The sequence below is a fragment of the Nothoprocta perdicaria genome, unplaced genomic scaffold (assembly GCF_003342845.1).
Source record: "Nothoprocta perdicaria isolate Ctin4 unplaced genomic scaffold, notPer1 scaffold_155, whole genome shotgun sequence".
Lineage (NCBI taxonomy): Eukaryota > Metazoa > Chordata > Aves > Tinamiformes > Tinamidae > Nothoprocta > Nothoprocta perdicaria.
In genome coordinates, this window is record NW_020454705.1 from 606,520 (window position 1) to 624,529 (window position 18,010).

An 18,010-nucleotide genomic window follows, 5' to 3' on the forward strand; every position below is an offset into this window, starting at 1 on the left:
AGTAAGCCTTCACCCTCTTAAAATCTAAAAGCAGTTAAACAAGTGTGCCCAGCATTAGCTCTTTTATCAATTTATTACTCTACATTTATTCCMCAGTCTTAGAAAAAGGATATCACAAGGTTCTAATGTCCAAAATGTTAACACACAGTTTTCTGTTTCAAGATTTAGATGCCTAGAGTGTATTATCAATATGGTTAATTAAGGGAAGGGAAAAGGACTACATAAAATAGTGCTGCAAAAAAACATGAGAATCACAACGTTATGAGTCCTTAGTGTTTTTTTCAGCTACCATATGCTGTGAAGCTTTTCATTAAAGAGTTTTCCATGTTTGACCAGATGTATGGTACCAATAAATTATGATGGCATCATGGATCTCAGTCTGAGAACCACCAGCCCAGACACGGAGATCAAACACTCCTCATGACTGTGGTTACCACACGCTGCTGCCCATCCACAATTTATCTTCTTCAGTGATTAGCAACAAAAGCTCTCCCTGTTACACAGCCTAAACGTAGCTCTGTTTCAGTCTATTGATTCCTGTAACTATATTGTGGGTTTCAGTAATGTCCAAGCARAAACAACAAAATTTCTATAGAGAATATAAATTTCTGGAATAGCAGAGGGAGGCACAGCAGGGATCATGTTTAAAAAAAGGTTTAAAATACTTACTATTTATCCTTTAGTGTTTTTCCCCCAAAATTCAAACTGATTTTAAAATAAGAAGACTTACCTAAGTCTAAACAAAAACCCACCCCACATTAGTAAAGAGTTCTAGATGTGGTAGGCAGTGATGATTTATTCCTCTCCTTTCAACTTATGAAATAATGTCCTTCATAACGCTATTACTATGTAGCTCTTATTCAATGTACTTACACATTACTCATCCAAATCTGCAAATCCCATTTCTATCAGTTTCATATGAACTAGGTTTTGATCATCTTCATACAAAGAAATGGTGACCTCTGGTGTAACAGTCTGAAAAAAACAGCAGTTGACAGAGTTTTAAGCAGTATGACAGAACAGGTTCCAATTTCAAAGCCTAGCCAGTAGGAACATTCATTCTAGCGGCTATATTCTCAGCCCAAATGGGACTGTGAACATAAAAAACATTTCTCCTTGCAGTTAAATGAAAGTGGTTTTAAGTAACAGGGATGTTCAAGAAAGCTTTTGACAACAGGATTAAAAGAGACACATGATTTTCTCTCTTCATTGGTGGTACCTTAACATCTATTTTTAATAGGGTTCACGATAAAATAATAATTAGAGATCATACTAAGACTGCTATTAAGAATTTCAGGCCAAGCAAGAACTAAAAGACAAAAGTGTTTCTCACAACTATGGAAGCAGAGAGCTGCTTTCCCTCAACACATTCCATCATGGCCCACAATGCTTCCATGCTCCACTCCGGGCAATAGGGGATCCTCTTCCTAGTCTGGTCGCCCGCAGGAGGCCTGAGGCCGGCCAGCAGCGCCCGAACTGCCTGGACAGGGTAGTGCAGCAGGTGAGAAGGTATCTGGCGCAATCTGCAACAAAATGAAAAGGTTTGGGTGGAGTCACCTGACAAGCTAAGGGACAGAAAGATTCATTGTTAGGCTAGAAAAAGTCTAGAAACTAGGATCAGTAGCTGCTCTACAAAAACCTGCTGGTATCATATTGAACAAGCCAGTCTGAGCCAGGCTCTCTGGAGGAATTCTGCTCAGCAACACTCTAAGAGGCAGTGAAGTATCAGAGAGGAGCCTTGGACTGTGGGGCAACCCAGCTCCCCACTGCAGGGCCTGTGGAGGAGACTCCAGGGCCCACACAGGCCTGAGGAAGGACGGCAAAAGGCAGGTGCCCTGAGGTAGCTGGGGAACCCAGGGTGGGCTCCACAACTGCTGTCTCTGCAGAACAACCTGCACCTTTGCAGTCAGAAGTGCTCAATCCTCAAAGCCTCCTAGTGAAATTACTGAAAACAGATCCTAGCTTTGTATTATATTCCCCTTCACTCTCTCTTCATTTGAGAAACAGGAGGCAAAAGCAGAACAGGAAGAGCAACCCTGAAACAGAGAAAAGGCTCCCCCAGAACCCTGTGGGTTTGTGAAGCAGGTACTCGGTTCAAATCCCCACTTTGTCTCGTATTAAACAAGGACGTGTAAATATTTAGGTGTTCTCTAAAGCAAAATTTTATGATTTAGTAGTATTTAAGTAGCTTATTAAGTACTTGCAACAGAGAAAACTTTGAAAAAGCATGGGGAACTCATATACTTCTTTATATGTAAGTTCACATATTTACATAAATCATATTTACCTGCTGGCTGGAACCACTGAAAAATTACCATAGTCAACAAATTGAATTAGGACTTTAACAGGGTCCAGTTCTTTAACAGCAAGGAGCTTTGCTCTATACCATAAACCATCATTGTATTCAACAAGGCAAGGCATTTCTGCAAAAGGGGAAAAAAAAAACCAAACAAACCTCAAAACGCAGTGCTGAGTAATCAAACTTTAAAATCATTTTTTTGTGCAACTTTTAGTTTTTCTTCTTTTTTTTTCCTACTTCATACTGCTATTTTATGCATCTCCAAATCTATGCATATATAGTTTCTGCACCTCATATGACAACCATGCGACTTAAAAGAAAATTGCTTGGGAAAGACAATGAACCAACTTATCTAACCTAAGCTCTATCTAACCTCAACTGTCTAACCTATCCAACCTGAACCTATCTAACCTGAGCTGAATTTTGATCCGGTTACTAATTGGAGGATGTGAGTTAATCTATAAAAAACATATTACTGATGAAAAAAGGGCAAATATTGTCTAAAGGCTGAAGCACAATTCTCGTGATTGGTATTGCTTGGAATCACATCCTAGTAATAACTAGTTTCTTGATAAAGCTCTCTCGGGACTCCTATGTTTTATGTCATTGTAGGCCCAGCCATTGTGAATGGATGAGAATTCTTTTACCTAAACATAAAAATCTAGAACTAAAATGAAGTGACATTCTCCATTGTTCACAGAATTTTAAGCTTTTGGTTATATGATTTTCTGTATACAGCTTCTGTCTTTGGACTATTTAGTAGCAGTACTTATATAACTTCAGGTTCAGCAGGAGTCACCTTAAAGGAGGAATTTTATTATTGACTTAAAAGCTTATCAGCATTTGCAATCTCAACTCAGTTCACAAGCTTTATCAGGCATCAAAGAAAGGTGAGTGCTTTCTATTGTGTTCAGTGTAATAAGGTGAGACAGAAATCTCTATCTCATGGCAAGTAAGAACATACCAAATAGCGGGATTATTTCTTACTCTGCAAGAGAGTTTTATTTAAAAGTACATAGAAACATCAGTATTTCTATTCCTCAAAAATAGTTTCAGCCTTTTGTACAACCACAAGGAACAAGAGCAGAAATAAACGCACTATTGTACCTGTTCTGAAGTTTGTGAGAGGAGGAAGAGAATCCACATTTTTATTGCACCACTTCAAGGCTTCATCAAGGCTCTCCACTGCGAGATCGCTCTTGGCGTCTGCCTCCGCAGCAGAGCACTCTTTAAGGCTCTCAGAAGGATCAAGACAAATATACATCTGTTCAGAGAAGAAGTTCTCATAATTTTTGCAGATTTCTAATTTTCATCAGTGATGAAAGATTATTAGACAGATACATATGTTCCCATCTTGGAAATTTGGGAATGAAATTTCTCCCTCATTTTTATTTTCCTCCATCTTTTAAGCTTAATTTCACACTTATATTGACATATGTTTTCCAAAATAAAAAGCAATCCACTAAAACACCACATCTCATACTCTTTTTAAAAAGTAAGAATGCAAGAAATTTAAGTATTAAAGAATATACCCATATATGATATAGAGTCGTGTCTAATCAGGATTTATCCCTTGTGCTACCTGGTAAATGTTCATGCTTCATAATGATAATGTAAATGTTAATGTTCATGCTTCATAACTCAAAGATTAATTTTAAAATTAATGACAGAAGAAATAATAAACTTCATTCACCAGGTTTATAACTTGGCCATAAGTGCAATGCTGTGGCTCAAGGAAATGGAAGTTGTACTTWGTTGGAATAGACGATTATGTTCCATGCACACTGTTTCTGGAGATGTGTTCTTTAAGATGTAACTAAGTGTAGGAAATGAAGTTAGACCACAATGGTCAACTTAAAAACACTGACTTCTGTATCATAAAACCAATTACTTGGTTTACATATCCACCAGCACAGTAACTCTTGAGTAGTTCAACATAAATGGACACTTACAAGTTCAATACAAGTTAACATTTAAAAGATTTTGGGACCCTACCAACTTCTTGCTTTCAGATTTCACTCAACACTCAAAGTCTGCATGTGAATCTTCTAACTAATTAATCAGCAATGCAATSAGCCTTTTGTCTGTGAGGATACTAGAGGGAAGCTCTTTGGGTTTACATTAAATCAATGTGAATCACTGGACAAACAACCCCATCCAAATGGCCAATATGAACAGAAAATCTTCATACTTCTATGTACATTCCAGTATTATTATTACTTTTTTTTAAGGAGGAGTCAGAAGAAAAAAGCACTGCTATTCTATCAAATATAAATCCAATGACCTGTTTTCTTATAAGATGAATAAATAAAAATTGTGATAAAAAAATTAGGAAGCTTGCAGTATTGATTTCTCTGCTTTCAGGAAAAAAAGACAAATGAGGATTTTCCGAATGATAGTTTAACCAACAACTGCACTACAAAACCATCAGTATAAATAAGTAGCATTTTGCAACCTACTGCTAATTCCTTAACTTGCCTTTGATTGTCACAAGCCTGATGACAATGCAACATACCTGTGTGTTTATGGAACGTACCTCTTTAGGAGACACCAGATGGGTCACTCTGACAGGAAATGTATCTCCTGGAACAGGGAGCGAGGGCAGTGTATACAGAGGCAAATTGGGGACATCTCCTTCAAGTAATTCCTAGACCARGACAAGATTTAGTTAACATTCACATTTGGCATCAAACTGCAAGCAAAAAATTTAAAACTTCTGATGGAAGGAATTACCTGACAGAAAAACATATCTATCAGTTTTAATTTGGATTGGTATTAGATTTATTTTTAAGAAAGTTTTATTTAAGAATTATTTAATAAACTCTAATTTAACTCTAGTTTTATCTAAGAATTATTTAATAAACTCTAAGTTAAAGCACATAACTGGCATAGGTTAGGCTGAATGCTCCATGCTCCTGCAGCACTAGAGAAGTTCTAGACTAGAGAAGTTCTAGARARAGTCTAGAAAAYTAGACTAGAAAGAGTCTAGAAAACTAGACTAGAAAGAGTCTAGAATAAACTAGAGAAGTTTTCCCCCTCCTAAAAATGTCATGTCGAAGACAGCTTTGCATCAAGTCTTCTCAGCACTGTCTTTGGTGTAATTTAGAAGGCAGACAGATGCTGGTTAAATGAACTTGGCTTACACAGCTGATTGACTAGTCAAAGAAAACAAGAAATTCACATCAAGAGAATCAATTCACATCATTGAGAAAGACTGCCCATTTGCTCAAAGACACAGCAGCTATGTTCAACATTCACTTAAACAACTTGAGAAAGAACAAAGCTTCAACTCTGCAAAGGTAAGTAACTCTCAGTCAAGGGGTTTATCTGGAATTCAGTTATAGACAGAAGTAGTCTGTAAACTGTTTCCATCCATCAGAACCAGAATTGACCACTGTAGAAAAATTAGTTCACAGAATCACAGAATGGCTGAGGTTGGAATGGACCTCTAGAGATCATCAGTCCAACCCCCCTGTTCCAGCAGGGACATCCAGAGCACGGKGCACAGGTCACATCCAGATGGATTTTTCAGACCTCCAGAAAAGGAGCCTCCACAACCTTCCTGGGCAACTTGTTCCAGGGCTCTGTCACCCTCACAGTCAAGAAGTTCTTCCTCATATGGAGGTAGAACTGCCCAAGTTTCAACTTATACTCATTGCCCTTTGTCCCATCACTGGCCATCACTGAGTTCTAAATATCTATGAGAAAGTTCTTTGCTGCTTAAGCCTGAGCTAAGAATAAGGAGACTGAAGCCCCTGTCTGCCAAATGAAGCAGGTCCCCCATGTCTTAACACACAAGTGCAAGGAAGCTGGGGACGATTTTCATGCATTCATACAAACACAGCAAGGCAAAAGCACCTTGGTAGCACTATCAGCAGGGCTGCAAACAAACACCTACAGGAATCAAAAACAACACTTAACAAATTATTGATGTAAAAACATAGATCTGAAATAATGAAGTCACAACACTACTAAATAGCAGTGTTTATGCTTTATTATAACATAATGATGATGTTTTATTAACAACTACCTCCTTTAGTCAATGTAGAATATCAGCTGGCTTGAGAGGCTCACTATTCATAGAATCATGGAATGCTTAAGGTGGAAAGGGACCTCAGAGGTCATTTAGTCCAACCCCCCTGCTCACGCAGGGTCACCTAGAGCACGGGGCACAGGGCTGCATCCAAGCGGGTTTTAAAGATCTCCAAAGAAGGAGACTCCACAACCTCTCTGGGCAGCCTGTTCCAGGGCTCTGGCACCCTCACTGTCAAGATCTTTTTCCTTAAGTTCCTGTGGAACATTGTGGCCATTTGTGGCCATTTCCTCTAGTCCCATCGCTGGCCACCACTGAAAAGAGGCCAGCCCATCCTCCTCACTGCCTCCCTTGAGATATTTATACACACTGATCAGATTCCCCCTCAGTCTTCTCTTCTCCAGGCTGAACAGACCCAGCTTCCTCAGCCTTTCCTCACAGGACAGATGTTCCAGGCCCCTGATCATCCTGGTAGCCCTGCGCTGGACTCTCTCCAGCAGCTCCACAATCCTCTTGTCCTGGGGAGCCCAGAACTGGACACAGTCTCCAGATGTGGCCTCACCAGGGCTGTGTAGAGGGGGACGATCACCCCCCTTGACCTGCTGGAGACGCTCTTCTTAACGCACTCCAGGACCCCCAGGATCCCTGTTTACCCTCTACAACTTAACCCAGAGAGGCACTACCCAGTTGAAATGCAAGTGTGCCTGATCTGAATGGGCTAGGGCAGAAAGCAACCGCAGTACCCTACTAAAGACAAGAAAAAGCCTTTCCAGCAATTTCAGTTAAATGATTTCCTTACATTGACTGATAATTCGTTCAAGTGATACTAAAATACTACTCCATTAAAGTAAGCTTGAATAAGCTTACTTTAATAAGCTTACTTTAATAAAGTAAGCTTTAAAAAGCAGAGCAGAGAAAACTAATTATGCTTCAAACAAATGCAGACAAAAATGCAGCTGTTTTAAGAAAGGAGTTCAAGGCTAATTTTTTGGCACTTTACTATTCCACACAATTTTAGGAGTACATTGTATACTTTTTTATGCCTGAGAGCTCTTTTATTTAGTCTTACTGCTATTTATATTGCACTATATCTTACTGCTATTTATATGTATAGAAATACAGTAGAAAAAGAAATTTCTACTGCCAAATGAAAAAGAGTCACAACAAGCTTGTTGTGAGTATGCTTTTCAATTTCAAAATAAAACACATTAGCAGAAGAAACCAAATCAAACCCCCCCACAAACTCACCAGCTTTGGTATGTCCTGACAACCTTCAACATGGCAGTACTTCTGGTAGGCCATGAGGGAGGACACAGACTTTCCATCAATATAGAGGCTGATGGACAGTTTCCCTCGTGGATCAGCTGGTAGCTCCTACTTATACAAGACAAAGCGTAACTGAAGTTTTAAAAACAGTGGCTAAAAACTCCAACCTGTGGTTCTTGTTAGTACCATAATTACAGGTATGGTACCATGCTGCTTGGACCACACAGTACCCACAGGTATCAATAGCTGTARGTACCTAAGGCAACCCATCAAGGATAAAATCAGCATGAAGAGCTATTAAGATTATGACAGAGTATGATGACATCTCTGGAATATCAGCACTGAATCAGTTGATAAGTTTAATCAATCACTTTAATCAGCCAGAATCATCTTCATCASTTAGAAATAGATTCAGAAGTTTTTCAAATATTTTTAAGGCAAATAGCTTGTGGAATGCTAAGTGCCCAATTCAGTGACATCAAATACAAACATCAACCCTTACTGTCAGCATAYGTTGTCTTTATGCTGTCAGCATAAAGACTGGGGACCAAACGAAATGTTTTGTCCAATATTTATTGTCACCCTTCTTGATCTGGTATTCACAAGATGTATGTATTTATTTATTTATTCACAAGATTTATGTATTTATTTTATGTATGTATTTTTAAAGAAAAACAGTAAGCCTCATTGTTCATCTACGAACAAAGCAAGCTACCTGGACATGTATTTCAACCTCTTCATCTGTAAGTAGCTCTTGAAGGACATCTACTGCATCCTGCTGCCAAAAATTTCCAATCTATTCGATGAAAGGAAAAGACAAATCCCCCAAAACAATAGGATGCTAAAAAGGAATGCTCTATTATTCTTAAAAGAGTGAGATGCAAATATGTGCTTATCATTGAAGAAATTGACACTGAAAACATATCATTTATCTACAACAAGCATGATCTACTATTCTGTACTTTGGACTTAAACTGCTAGAGAAAGCAGATCAGCAACTTCTAAATCTTCAAGTCACTGACAAAGAGGTGTTGCTTGCCCAGTCCAGCCCTCACTATATACACAAACACAGAATTGTGCAGGATTACATGAAACACAGTCCAAATATACAGAATTATATCTGAGATATCACAGAGCAGAAAACATTTTATGTATTTTCTCACTTCCTAATCTGTAGGCCTAGAATCTTATCTTCCTTAGTTTATCAATTAATTTGTTTGCAGCAATAAATATCAGCTTTCCTTGAAATAATCTACTTATTTTATTACAGTATGTTTAAAAAAAGACAGTTCATATTTGAATAAGATACCCTAACATCTGAAGATGTGATTAGGTATCAATTACTTGCTGAGACTAGCAGTTAACCCTGAAATAATTAACTTGTATTAATTTAATGTAGCAGATTGTTTCCTGCATAGCTGGAGTTCAGTAATGATAGAAACTTTCACAGGACACCAAGATTTATGTTTTCTGGTCATTTTGTATAAGGAAATGCAGGCCACACCTCTTGTTGCTGTTACTGTAAAATAATCACTTCAGAAAACTATCCTGCCAGCTAGGACTGGGTCTTCTCTCACAAGGGTTTCATTCCTAGGAGTCTTTCCCAACCACAACAGCAGCAGCTTTTTGAAACACAGTCACTTAATAAAGCAGGCTTGCTTGCTTTATTAAGTGTTTTCTGCCTACACTGCCTTGTTGGAATGATCCTGACCAGCTATTAGGTCAGAGTTCTCAAATTTGTCTGCAAACACAAGCGAAAATTCCAAGAAATACCCCCAGATAACTCTTAGCCTTTATATGACAGTGTTATCAGTTTGAATACTACTAGTAAGTCTCCAAGTTTAGCATTACTCACTGGCACTGTCTTGTAGAGCTGACATGGTATGCAAAAGGGAGGAACATCAGTATATAAGTCAGTTGGATACAGATGACACTGGGGGATCTTCTCAATGGAACCACGGTCTATGTACTGCACCTACGTAAAAATGGTTTCCAAAGGTAATTCCTAGTTCTTATTTATTATTTATTACTCTTTTTTAAAAATCAAGTTTACCATAGAAAGGGTTCATTTACAGAACTGATTTTTCTGGAGAAATGGCTTATTGATATGTGACAAAGTAGAAATGTAGAGAGAACAACTAACTCGTATGGATTAGAAGGATTAATAGTCCAGTCTCTAAAGTTGACCTGCAAGAGATCCTACCTTATATGCAAATAGCTGCAGTAGTTTAACATTAATATCTGAAAAAAAAAAAAAGGCTAATTTTGTGCATAAGGGAAGCATCTTACTTAGGAACTTGAGAGGTGAAGAAAAGAASCAGTCTCAAGAGATGAGGTAAAACTACTAGTAAGAAAAAGTTGTTTCGTATCTGAGCAACAAAACAAGCTTAGGGAAACAGACAGTAACCACTTAGGGGAGGTGGTGATGGGGAAGCTAAACAAAAACATGATTCAAGCCATGCTGTATATGATCACAATCTGAGTAGTCAGGCTTTCTCTATTTATATATTTTTTAAGATTCTTTATCATTAACAGAGTAACTATAGGAAACAATGACAAATGAAATAGAATTCACTCTTAAAATAGGTGTCAAATCAGAACGGAAAATTATTATGATTACAGTTTTAAGTGGAATGAATATCTGGATAGTGAGGTTATCCAAATGACCAACAGAACCATTCTGTGATTCTGTAAGTAGCTAAAATAAATAAATTGACGTGCACAGTGCATGCATTCAAGTTTACGTCCACACACATGTATGTAGAATACAGAAAAATTGCAGCTTACCTGGAGAGTAGCACCACCAAGCTCTGTAACTTTACCTCGATACCACATAGTATCTGACCCTCTTATAACACAGGCTTCTCCCTTTTTCCAACAGTAGGGTTCGAGAAGACCAAGGCATTTGAAGTTACACTGAATTTCACTCATCAATTTGCTCAGTTTGTTTGCTGTGGAGGAGGAGGGAAAAAAAAAGTTTTGTAGATTTAAATTGCAATTATTTTAATGAACTGAAGGACGACAGATTTAGATGCAGGCATGTATAAAGTACATGTGCCACTCAAAAATGTTTCTCAACACTCTGAGTTAGGTTTGTTCAATTTCTAGTATTAGCAACCAAGTTATTACTTGAATAAGAATTTAATATTGTATTTGCAATCATGAAACAATTAGTAATTCTGGATTTTAATCTCAGAAAAGGAGCTGGAAGTTTTACAGTTGAGATAAGACATTCCTAAAACGACCAGTAAGATGCTGAGAGACAAGCAAGGTTTCCAAAACACTCTCTTGGTTTTAGCCTACAGCAGCTACTACAAAAGCAATACAGTCTTGAAGAGCAGGAATTACTGTATTTTTCAAGTCTTCATGACATGATTTAATAGTTAGATGCAGAAGACAGTGAAAGACGATCTTTTTCATAAAAAAACATTTTTTTCTACRGCACAATGTAGTATCAGGGTAGATAAGATATCTGTGAGATGAAACTGAACTTTTTCAAACATCAGAAAATAAACAGATACAAAATCTATTACACTAACAAGAAAGCCTTGGTTCTAAAGAAAAAAAAAAAAAAAGGCAATACTTGAAAACCAACCTAGTCTGAACATGTGTAAGATGAACGATTACTAGAAGTAACATGCATCACAATACCAACACAGCAAACAACAACCTCACTTGCTGTTTTAYCCAATACTTCCTAGAAAAGGTAGATAATTCGCTTGTCTGAGTATTCTGGGTTTTCTGATTTGTTTTGGGGGATGGACAGAATGCTTATTTGAGCTTATTAAATGCAAGGTACCACCTTGGGGAAATTTGGGGTTCTCTTCTCCAAAATTAGTTCAATTTCTACATAGTTGGACTGAAGTATATAAAAATGAATTCATATGCACATTTCCTTGTATGCAGTCTTACCTAATGACACCGGAATCACATAAATGGTCCCATCATGTCCAATACAACTTACTACAGCTCGAAAAATTTTCGCTTCAGGTATAACAGGGGGTTTATAAACTTCATCCAGTCCTAAAGGAAGCAGTRGCTCCTCTGTTGTGTTTGATTTATGTTCTCTCTCAGTAACAGTGATGTCCTTCTCTGGAGCAGCACTGTCTAGTGCACAAGTAGCTTCTGAATTACGATCATCTAATTCCAAGGTCTCTGGTTCTGAATCTACTTCAAGATGTTCCTTCGGGATCAAGCCAGCTGAATCAGCACTCTCAGTTCTAGCAGATTCAATCAAATCATATCAACATATCAGAACATGAACATCTTGAAGAGCAAAGAATAACAACAAAACCCCAAACAAAACCAAACCAATCAAACCACAGAGATGGCAAATGCTTGCTACAAGTATTGTTAGACAACTCCTCCACTYACTTAAAGAATTGAAATATTCAATGTGTATGATTAAAACTATTTTACTCAAGGAACTTAAAATGGTATTTTGTTCCTATGTATGCTGTAGAGGACAACTGAAGCTTCCATTTTACTTATCAGCTTACCACAATTTGAATCTGAGTCTGAAAGAATATAAAAGTGTCCAAACCTTCTGTTTCTAAAAGCCAAACCCTTTTTAATAAGGTGTTCTGAAATATCAATAAATTGTCCTGCTTCATCTTTGCAAAGAATTTTCACAGGCAAGGGACGAGCCACATCACTTTCCTGGTTTAAAAAAAAAAAAAAAAAGTGTTTTCATTTTATTTGTACTGACTACAAATTAYAGACTCTTGCAAATTTGATGACAGATCAGAAGACAGAGACTTTGTTTGCATTATAGCACCCATCATCTAACCAGCTGCTCTAAACATAACGCGAAGAAAAATGAACAAATACACCAACAAGAATAAAAGCCTCCCCCTTCCTGTAGCTGTTTTTTTGAACAAACTTTCAAATAACTGTTTTCATCTACCAGGRACATTAAATCTGCTCTCAGATAACCTTATTCATCAATACTTTTATTTCCAGACACTCTGTAAAACCTCAATAGCAGCTGCCAACAAACAATATAAATCAAATCCTTATAATAATTCAGTTTAAATTATTTATAGAGGGAAGTCTATTATAAATAAAGCTCATGAAAWCTGCACTGGACCTAAAACTGACCCATTTTTTTTTCAGTTTCTGAGACTTGAAAACTAATAGAGTGGCTGCTAAAGTTGTTCTCATCAGAACACAAGCATCTTGCTGAAAAACTTACTTGTCCCCAAGAGATACCAGGACCCAGTGACCCCATATATTTTATAACTACTCAGTAAGTAAGTACGTACAACTAAGACTTTCRTTTTATGCTCTGCAGTCAAATTGCTGTAGTGCTCCACTAACAGAAATCACCAAAAAAAACCCCAAACCAAAAACAACAACAAAAACCCTTTCCCTTCACAGCCACCAGGAATCTGAAGTTCCATTCATATTGTTTGAAGAGAGAAAATATTCTGCAAAATTAATGACCAACCAACCTAACAGAAAGTTCATGAATACTGCTGTTTTCAAATACAAACCTGTATAATTATTTTGGCTTGTGCCCCAGTCAGGTAATAGGATACACATTCGCACACTGTTGCTGTCCACTGCATGCTTCCGCCTGTTGGTCTAACAAGAAGCAAATTAAAACTTCCTTTAGTAAAAGAGAAGCTGGTTGCACCGACCATCTTCTCATCTTACATGGAAAACCTACCCTTTCCTAAGACTCCAATGTTTTTTGAAATTGCCTGTATTGCCAATGTCAAAAATATAACCTGTATTACAGCCAACAGTAAAAATAAATGGTTATTTGACTGTGGACCGGTAGAAGACTTCAAAAAATACAAAAACATYCAAATCCTGGGAGAATCATGATTCTAGAATTAAGTCTTAAAAGAACCATATGGAACAGACTATGGAAAACTACAGTTCATCTGCAAATTGGGCATTCTGTTTTTATTTAGGGAAAAGGTATCACAACACATTGTTTGGCTTTCCAGTATGAACAGCATATGAACAAATACAGTAATTCTCTTTCTACAGTCTGGAAAAGAGAGAACTACTGTACACTTCTATTGCACCCAATTCATTCAAAATTCTGTGACAAAGAAAAGAACATTCAGTGAAATCAGAAAACCCTATGTTATCTACAGTGTTTTATAACTCATCCTACGCAATATTTTTTCTGCATCAGAGTCGGTGCTTTACTAGTCTGCAGCATAACCTAGAAAAAAAATGTATCTTGAAAATATATGACAATTCCCATCCAATTTACTTCTATATACACAAAGCAAATGATATGCACATCTCAGGTCATCAGTGCTAACTCAAGAAAACTTATGTCATTTGTAGCTATGTCATTACTATGTCATTACATTACCATATCAGACATAACAGAAGAGCTACCTTATATCTACCAAAGAACATTCTATTGCCAGCGTCTTCATTATCCTCATATTTTCCTCAAGTGTTCTTAGGCAGCTGATATCCACTATTTTTACAGCTCCAGAATCATACAACATTACCTGTTACAGACAAGAAATACAGTGAACCAGGAAAAAACAACAAAACTAAAACAATTAACATTAGCAGCATTCATAACGGAGGGAAGTTACAAGGAAATGCCACCCCCACGCAGGTCTCTGCACTGAAATGACAACCACAGAACAAACTCACAGAGAGGAAGTTTGCCAGGTTACCAGCTGCACCTTCAAGTCAGGAGTCTCCCAGCTCTCACTGGGGATCCCAGGGAAGTGGGGCAGAGGAAAGTCATTCTGTACCTACCTTCTTATTCTAAGCAGTCCCTAAGCACCTGCTGCAGGTGAACACTGGGACTGACAGATCCCTGACTCATCAGAGCAGCTTCTCAGAGCACGAAGAATAAACCAGCAAAACTATTGGCCTGAGAAGCCCAATCCAAGCCCTTCTCTGTAAGGTAAGATGAGCACTGACATTTACGTTCTCCGCAATCATTACATACCTACAAGCATTGCATTTCTCAAGGACACGAGCTCCTAAAATAGTAGAGGCCCTAATGCAGGCCTGCTGTTCACTGATAAAAGGGGGCATATTTGGAATCCCGAAAGCTCAAAGCTCAGCTCAGTGTTCAGCTAGAACCATCCTGACTCTTGCCGGGCAATGACAGCTTTTAAAACAAACAAACTAAAACCCAAAACCTTCCCCTTCATTTCAAGTGGGTGTAAGATGATGCAGGCTTAAGGGAGCGCTGTGTGAGAGGGTACTGGGAGAAGTGTTACCATCTCTCTGGTACAGTGCATCAATGTCAGTTTAAGAACCAAGGAACAACTTAACTACAGATGTTCATGTGGTGAGGACTTAATTCAGCCATCCCCACCTCCCAGCAAGGATTATTGGGCTTGGGTGACTGCCAATTGGAAATCAAATTGTTTCTGGTATCGAAGCTGAATTGGTAGGATATCGCTCGAGAATCTGCTGAATGGTGCTCTGTGTACTGTAACCATGCACAAAGTCAACCCCATGAGCCTTCCTCAACTAGCATGTGCCTTGCTAAGTATATCGTAAGTTTGCATGAGACAGCAAYCTTCCTTACAGCAAGGTACAATGCAACTGAATGTAAGAGTTTGGACAAAAGGAAAACACTGTATCAGAAAATATCACAGAAACACAGAYGGTTCAAGGYTGGAAGGGACCTCTAGAGATCATCTAGTCCAACCTCCCTGCTCAAGCAGGCACACCTAGAGCATGTGGCACAGGGTGGCATCCAGGTGGGTTTTGAAGACCTCCAGAGAAGGAGACTCCACAGCCTCCCTGGGCAGCCTGTTCCACTGCTCTGTCATCCGCACAGTCAGGAAGTTCCTCCTCACATGCAGATGGAACTTCCTGTGTTTCAACTTGTACCGATTTCCCCTTGTCCTGCCACTGGCCACCAATGAGAAGAGCTTGGCCCCTTCCTCCCTTCATGTACTTATACATGTTAATCAGATCCCCTCTCAGCCTTCTCTTCTCCAAGCTGAACAGGCTCAACTCACTCAGTCTCTCCTCATACAAGAGATGTTCCAGTCCCTTGATCACCTTTGTTGCTCTCTGCTGGACCCTCTCTAGGAGCTCCATATGAGTGCAACAAGCAAGAACTGAGATTTTTTATTGATGAATCCCACCCTCTCCAAAAAAAAAAACCCAAAACAACAAAAACCCCCAAGTTTAGAAATCAAACTCTGAACCTTATGATGGTGTTTACCTCTGCAGTGGTATCAGAGACAATCCTGATTATCTGACCTCTTTGCCACAGTTTCCAATCACACACATAAACAGCACAATACATGCCGGTCTCCCACTTCACATACTCTGGCTGGGATTCTTCATAGACAGTTGCCATCTCCTCCTGTAAACTAACAATAAATTTTAAAAATTACTTTGCAAATGTAAGATTTTATACAAAGAACAAATGTTTTTTTAGTCACTGCTTAACTAGCATACAGTAGAATTCCAATAACTGACATGAGTAATGTTAGCATTTCCTTATGGCATATTAGAAATACATGAAATGGAGGTTCAAGATGCAATCTTGAAAAAAGATGCAATCCACTGAAAACTGCTGAATTAATCTGAGAAGCCCTAACACTGCTGTATAGCAATATTCGATTGATACTCTTATTTTCTCTTGACAACTTGAGAATGAGAGCCTCAGGTAGTGCCATGACTAATTTAAAGGGACTCCAGAACAGTCTACACGAAGAAGCAAAAACCAGAGGAGAAATAATTGGTAGAAAATAAGTAACTTGCACTAAACAATGACATTTATATTTGTCTCCAAGCAGTAGGCATTATTACTTACAGTTTGGCTTTAAGACACCAAAGGAAGGTTAACATGTCATGTTCAGAAGTTGCTTTCAATCTTTCCTAACAGTGTACTAGAACCATGGAAAGGAAATGAGTTGACTATAATTTTGTAATTTAGAATATTGGTATTAYGCTGACAGATTCCAAATCAAGGAACAGGGAGCAGTGACTAACAAGTAAGATTCAGTCTTTCTCAAGAATATTGCATTTGCCAGGCTCCCACACTTAATAACTCAAAATGATTTGAAACAAGAGTTACATCACACACCTGATTTTGCATCACAMACACTTAGTGAAACACAACTTGCTGCAAATCTGTTTTTTATTCCTATATTTTGCTCAAAGCAAGACAATTCAAGAGCATTCAACACTGCCCCACTGCCAAATGCTACCTGGAATAGTTTGTTCTATCTGTATTTCTTGATAAATTTGAAGTTTGTCTTAACTCTAGACAAGTTCTTTGAATTTAAGTACCTTTTCAGTAAACTTTCTGATGATAGCCATTGAACAAAAATTTTGCTAGGGGACACAACATGACTAATTCTCACTTGTAGCTCTTTCTTAGAAAGTGATTTGACATCCACTTCCTCCAGAGGTTCCATGTTTACAGGACTTGAATTTTCTAGGGTTTCGGGAATTTCATCTAGAGGAGCATCCCATATTTCATTGGGCTCTACAGTAGTACTTCCAATATATCTGCAAGAAATGCCAAGTAATTAGGATTTAAAGTTTACAGTAGTAGTCAACAAAGTGAGAAAAAAAGAAGTTCCAATTGCAATCCCAACATGATAAGGGAAGAAGGAAAAAGTGTAAAACACATAATGACTTAGAATAGCAGGAAAAAAAATAATCAAATAGCCAAAAGCATTTTCAAACACTGCACCTTGAAGCACTCATTACAGTAACTTATTTTTCTTCTCCTTTAGGTAGCTATCCTTGTACATTCCACTGTCAGCTGAAGAGTACTAAGCAATACAGGCTGCCAGAAGAGGAGTAAACCTGGTATTGTGTTCCAAGATGTGTTAATATTCTTTTCAGAAGTGAACGTAAGTTAATGGCCCACTTATCCTTCCTAGCATTCCCTGAAATTATGGGTACAAACACAAGGTAACACCCTAGAACTAGCTCTTTCCTAGTTAAGAGTACCAAATGAAATACAGCCACAATAATACATGCCAACTTGCTCCATGTAAGCTTGCTTAAATGGTGTAAACTGGATAGAATAAAGCAAAACAGCAATAAAGATTCAGCTCATACCTATCAAACTATTTTTACTGAGTATCAAAATGAACTGTACTAACAAGAGACACAAGTGATTACAGCTTGAAAACCATCTACTGGTGCTTCTTGTACAACTCAGACTAAACCTGACACCCCACATGAGTTTAGAGGCCGGCCATTTCTCAGTATCACAGAATGGCTGAAGCTGGAAGGGATCTCTGGAAAACATCCAGTCCCAGCCCTTGGACCAAGCAGGGTCACCCGCAGCTGCACTGTCTCCTTATCAGCCTTATCTCCCCCAACAGGTTTCCCAAATTTCTCTGTCCATCTCCTTCCCAATATTCTCTATAGCTTTGATCTACTATTACCTATTATGTGAGTATTTGTTTTCAAATCCCAGGACTTCCAAAGGG

General features: G+C 38.2%; 1 protein-coding gene across 5 annotated transcripts in view; it reads right to left on the minus strand.

Moving 5' to 3' along the window:
* The window catches only part of RNF17 (ring finger protein 17), a 44,454-nt gene that overhangs the window by 201 nt on the left and 26,243 nt on the right, over positions 1-18,010 (minus strand). For 3 of the 5 annotated variants that reach the window (XM_026035019.1, XM_026035022.1, XM_026035021.1), the window contains 15 exons: positions 16,851-17,072; positions 15,775-15,925; positions 13,962-14,080; positions 13,094-13,184; positions 12,142-12,257; positions 11,511-11,818; positions 10,386-10,549; positions 9,454-9,573; positions 8,314-8,394; positions 7,581-7,706; positions 4,836-4,946; positions 3,407-3,563; positions 2,288-2,423; positions 1,334-1,523; positions 874-975 (listed from right to left, as the gene is read on the minus strand). In XM_026035019.1, the coding sequence (XP_025890804.1) occupies positions 877-975; positions 1,334-1,523; positions 2,288-2,423; positions 3,407-3,563; positions 4,836-4,946; positions 7,581-7,706; positions 8,314-8,394; positions 9,454-9,573; positions 10,386-10,549; positions 11,511-11,818; positions 12,142-12,257; positions 13,094-13,184; positions 13,962-14,080; positions 15,775-15,925; positions 16,851-17,072 (2,191 nt within the window). In that variant the 3' untranslated portion in view covers positions 874-876. The remainder of the gene's footprint in view (positions 1-873; positions 976-1,333; positions 1,524-2,287; positions 2,424-3,406; positions 3,564-4,835; positions 4,947-7,580; positions 7,707-8,313; positions 8,395-9,453; positions 9,574-10,385; positions 10,550-11,510; positions 11,819-12,141; positions 12,258-13,093; positions 13,185-13,961; positions 14,081-15,774; positions 15,926-16,850; positions 17,073-18,010) is intronic. The other 2 variants (XM_026035020.1, XM_026035023.1) reach the window with 2 other exon arrangements.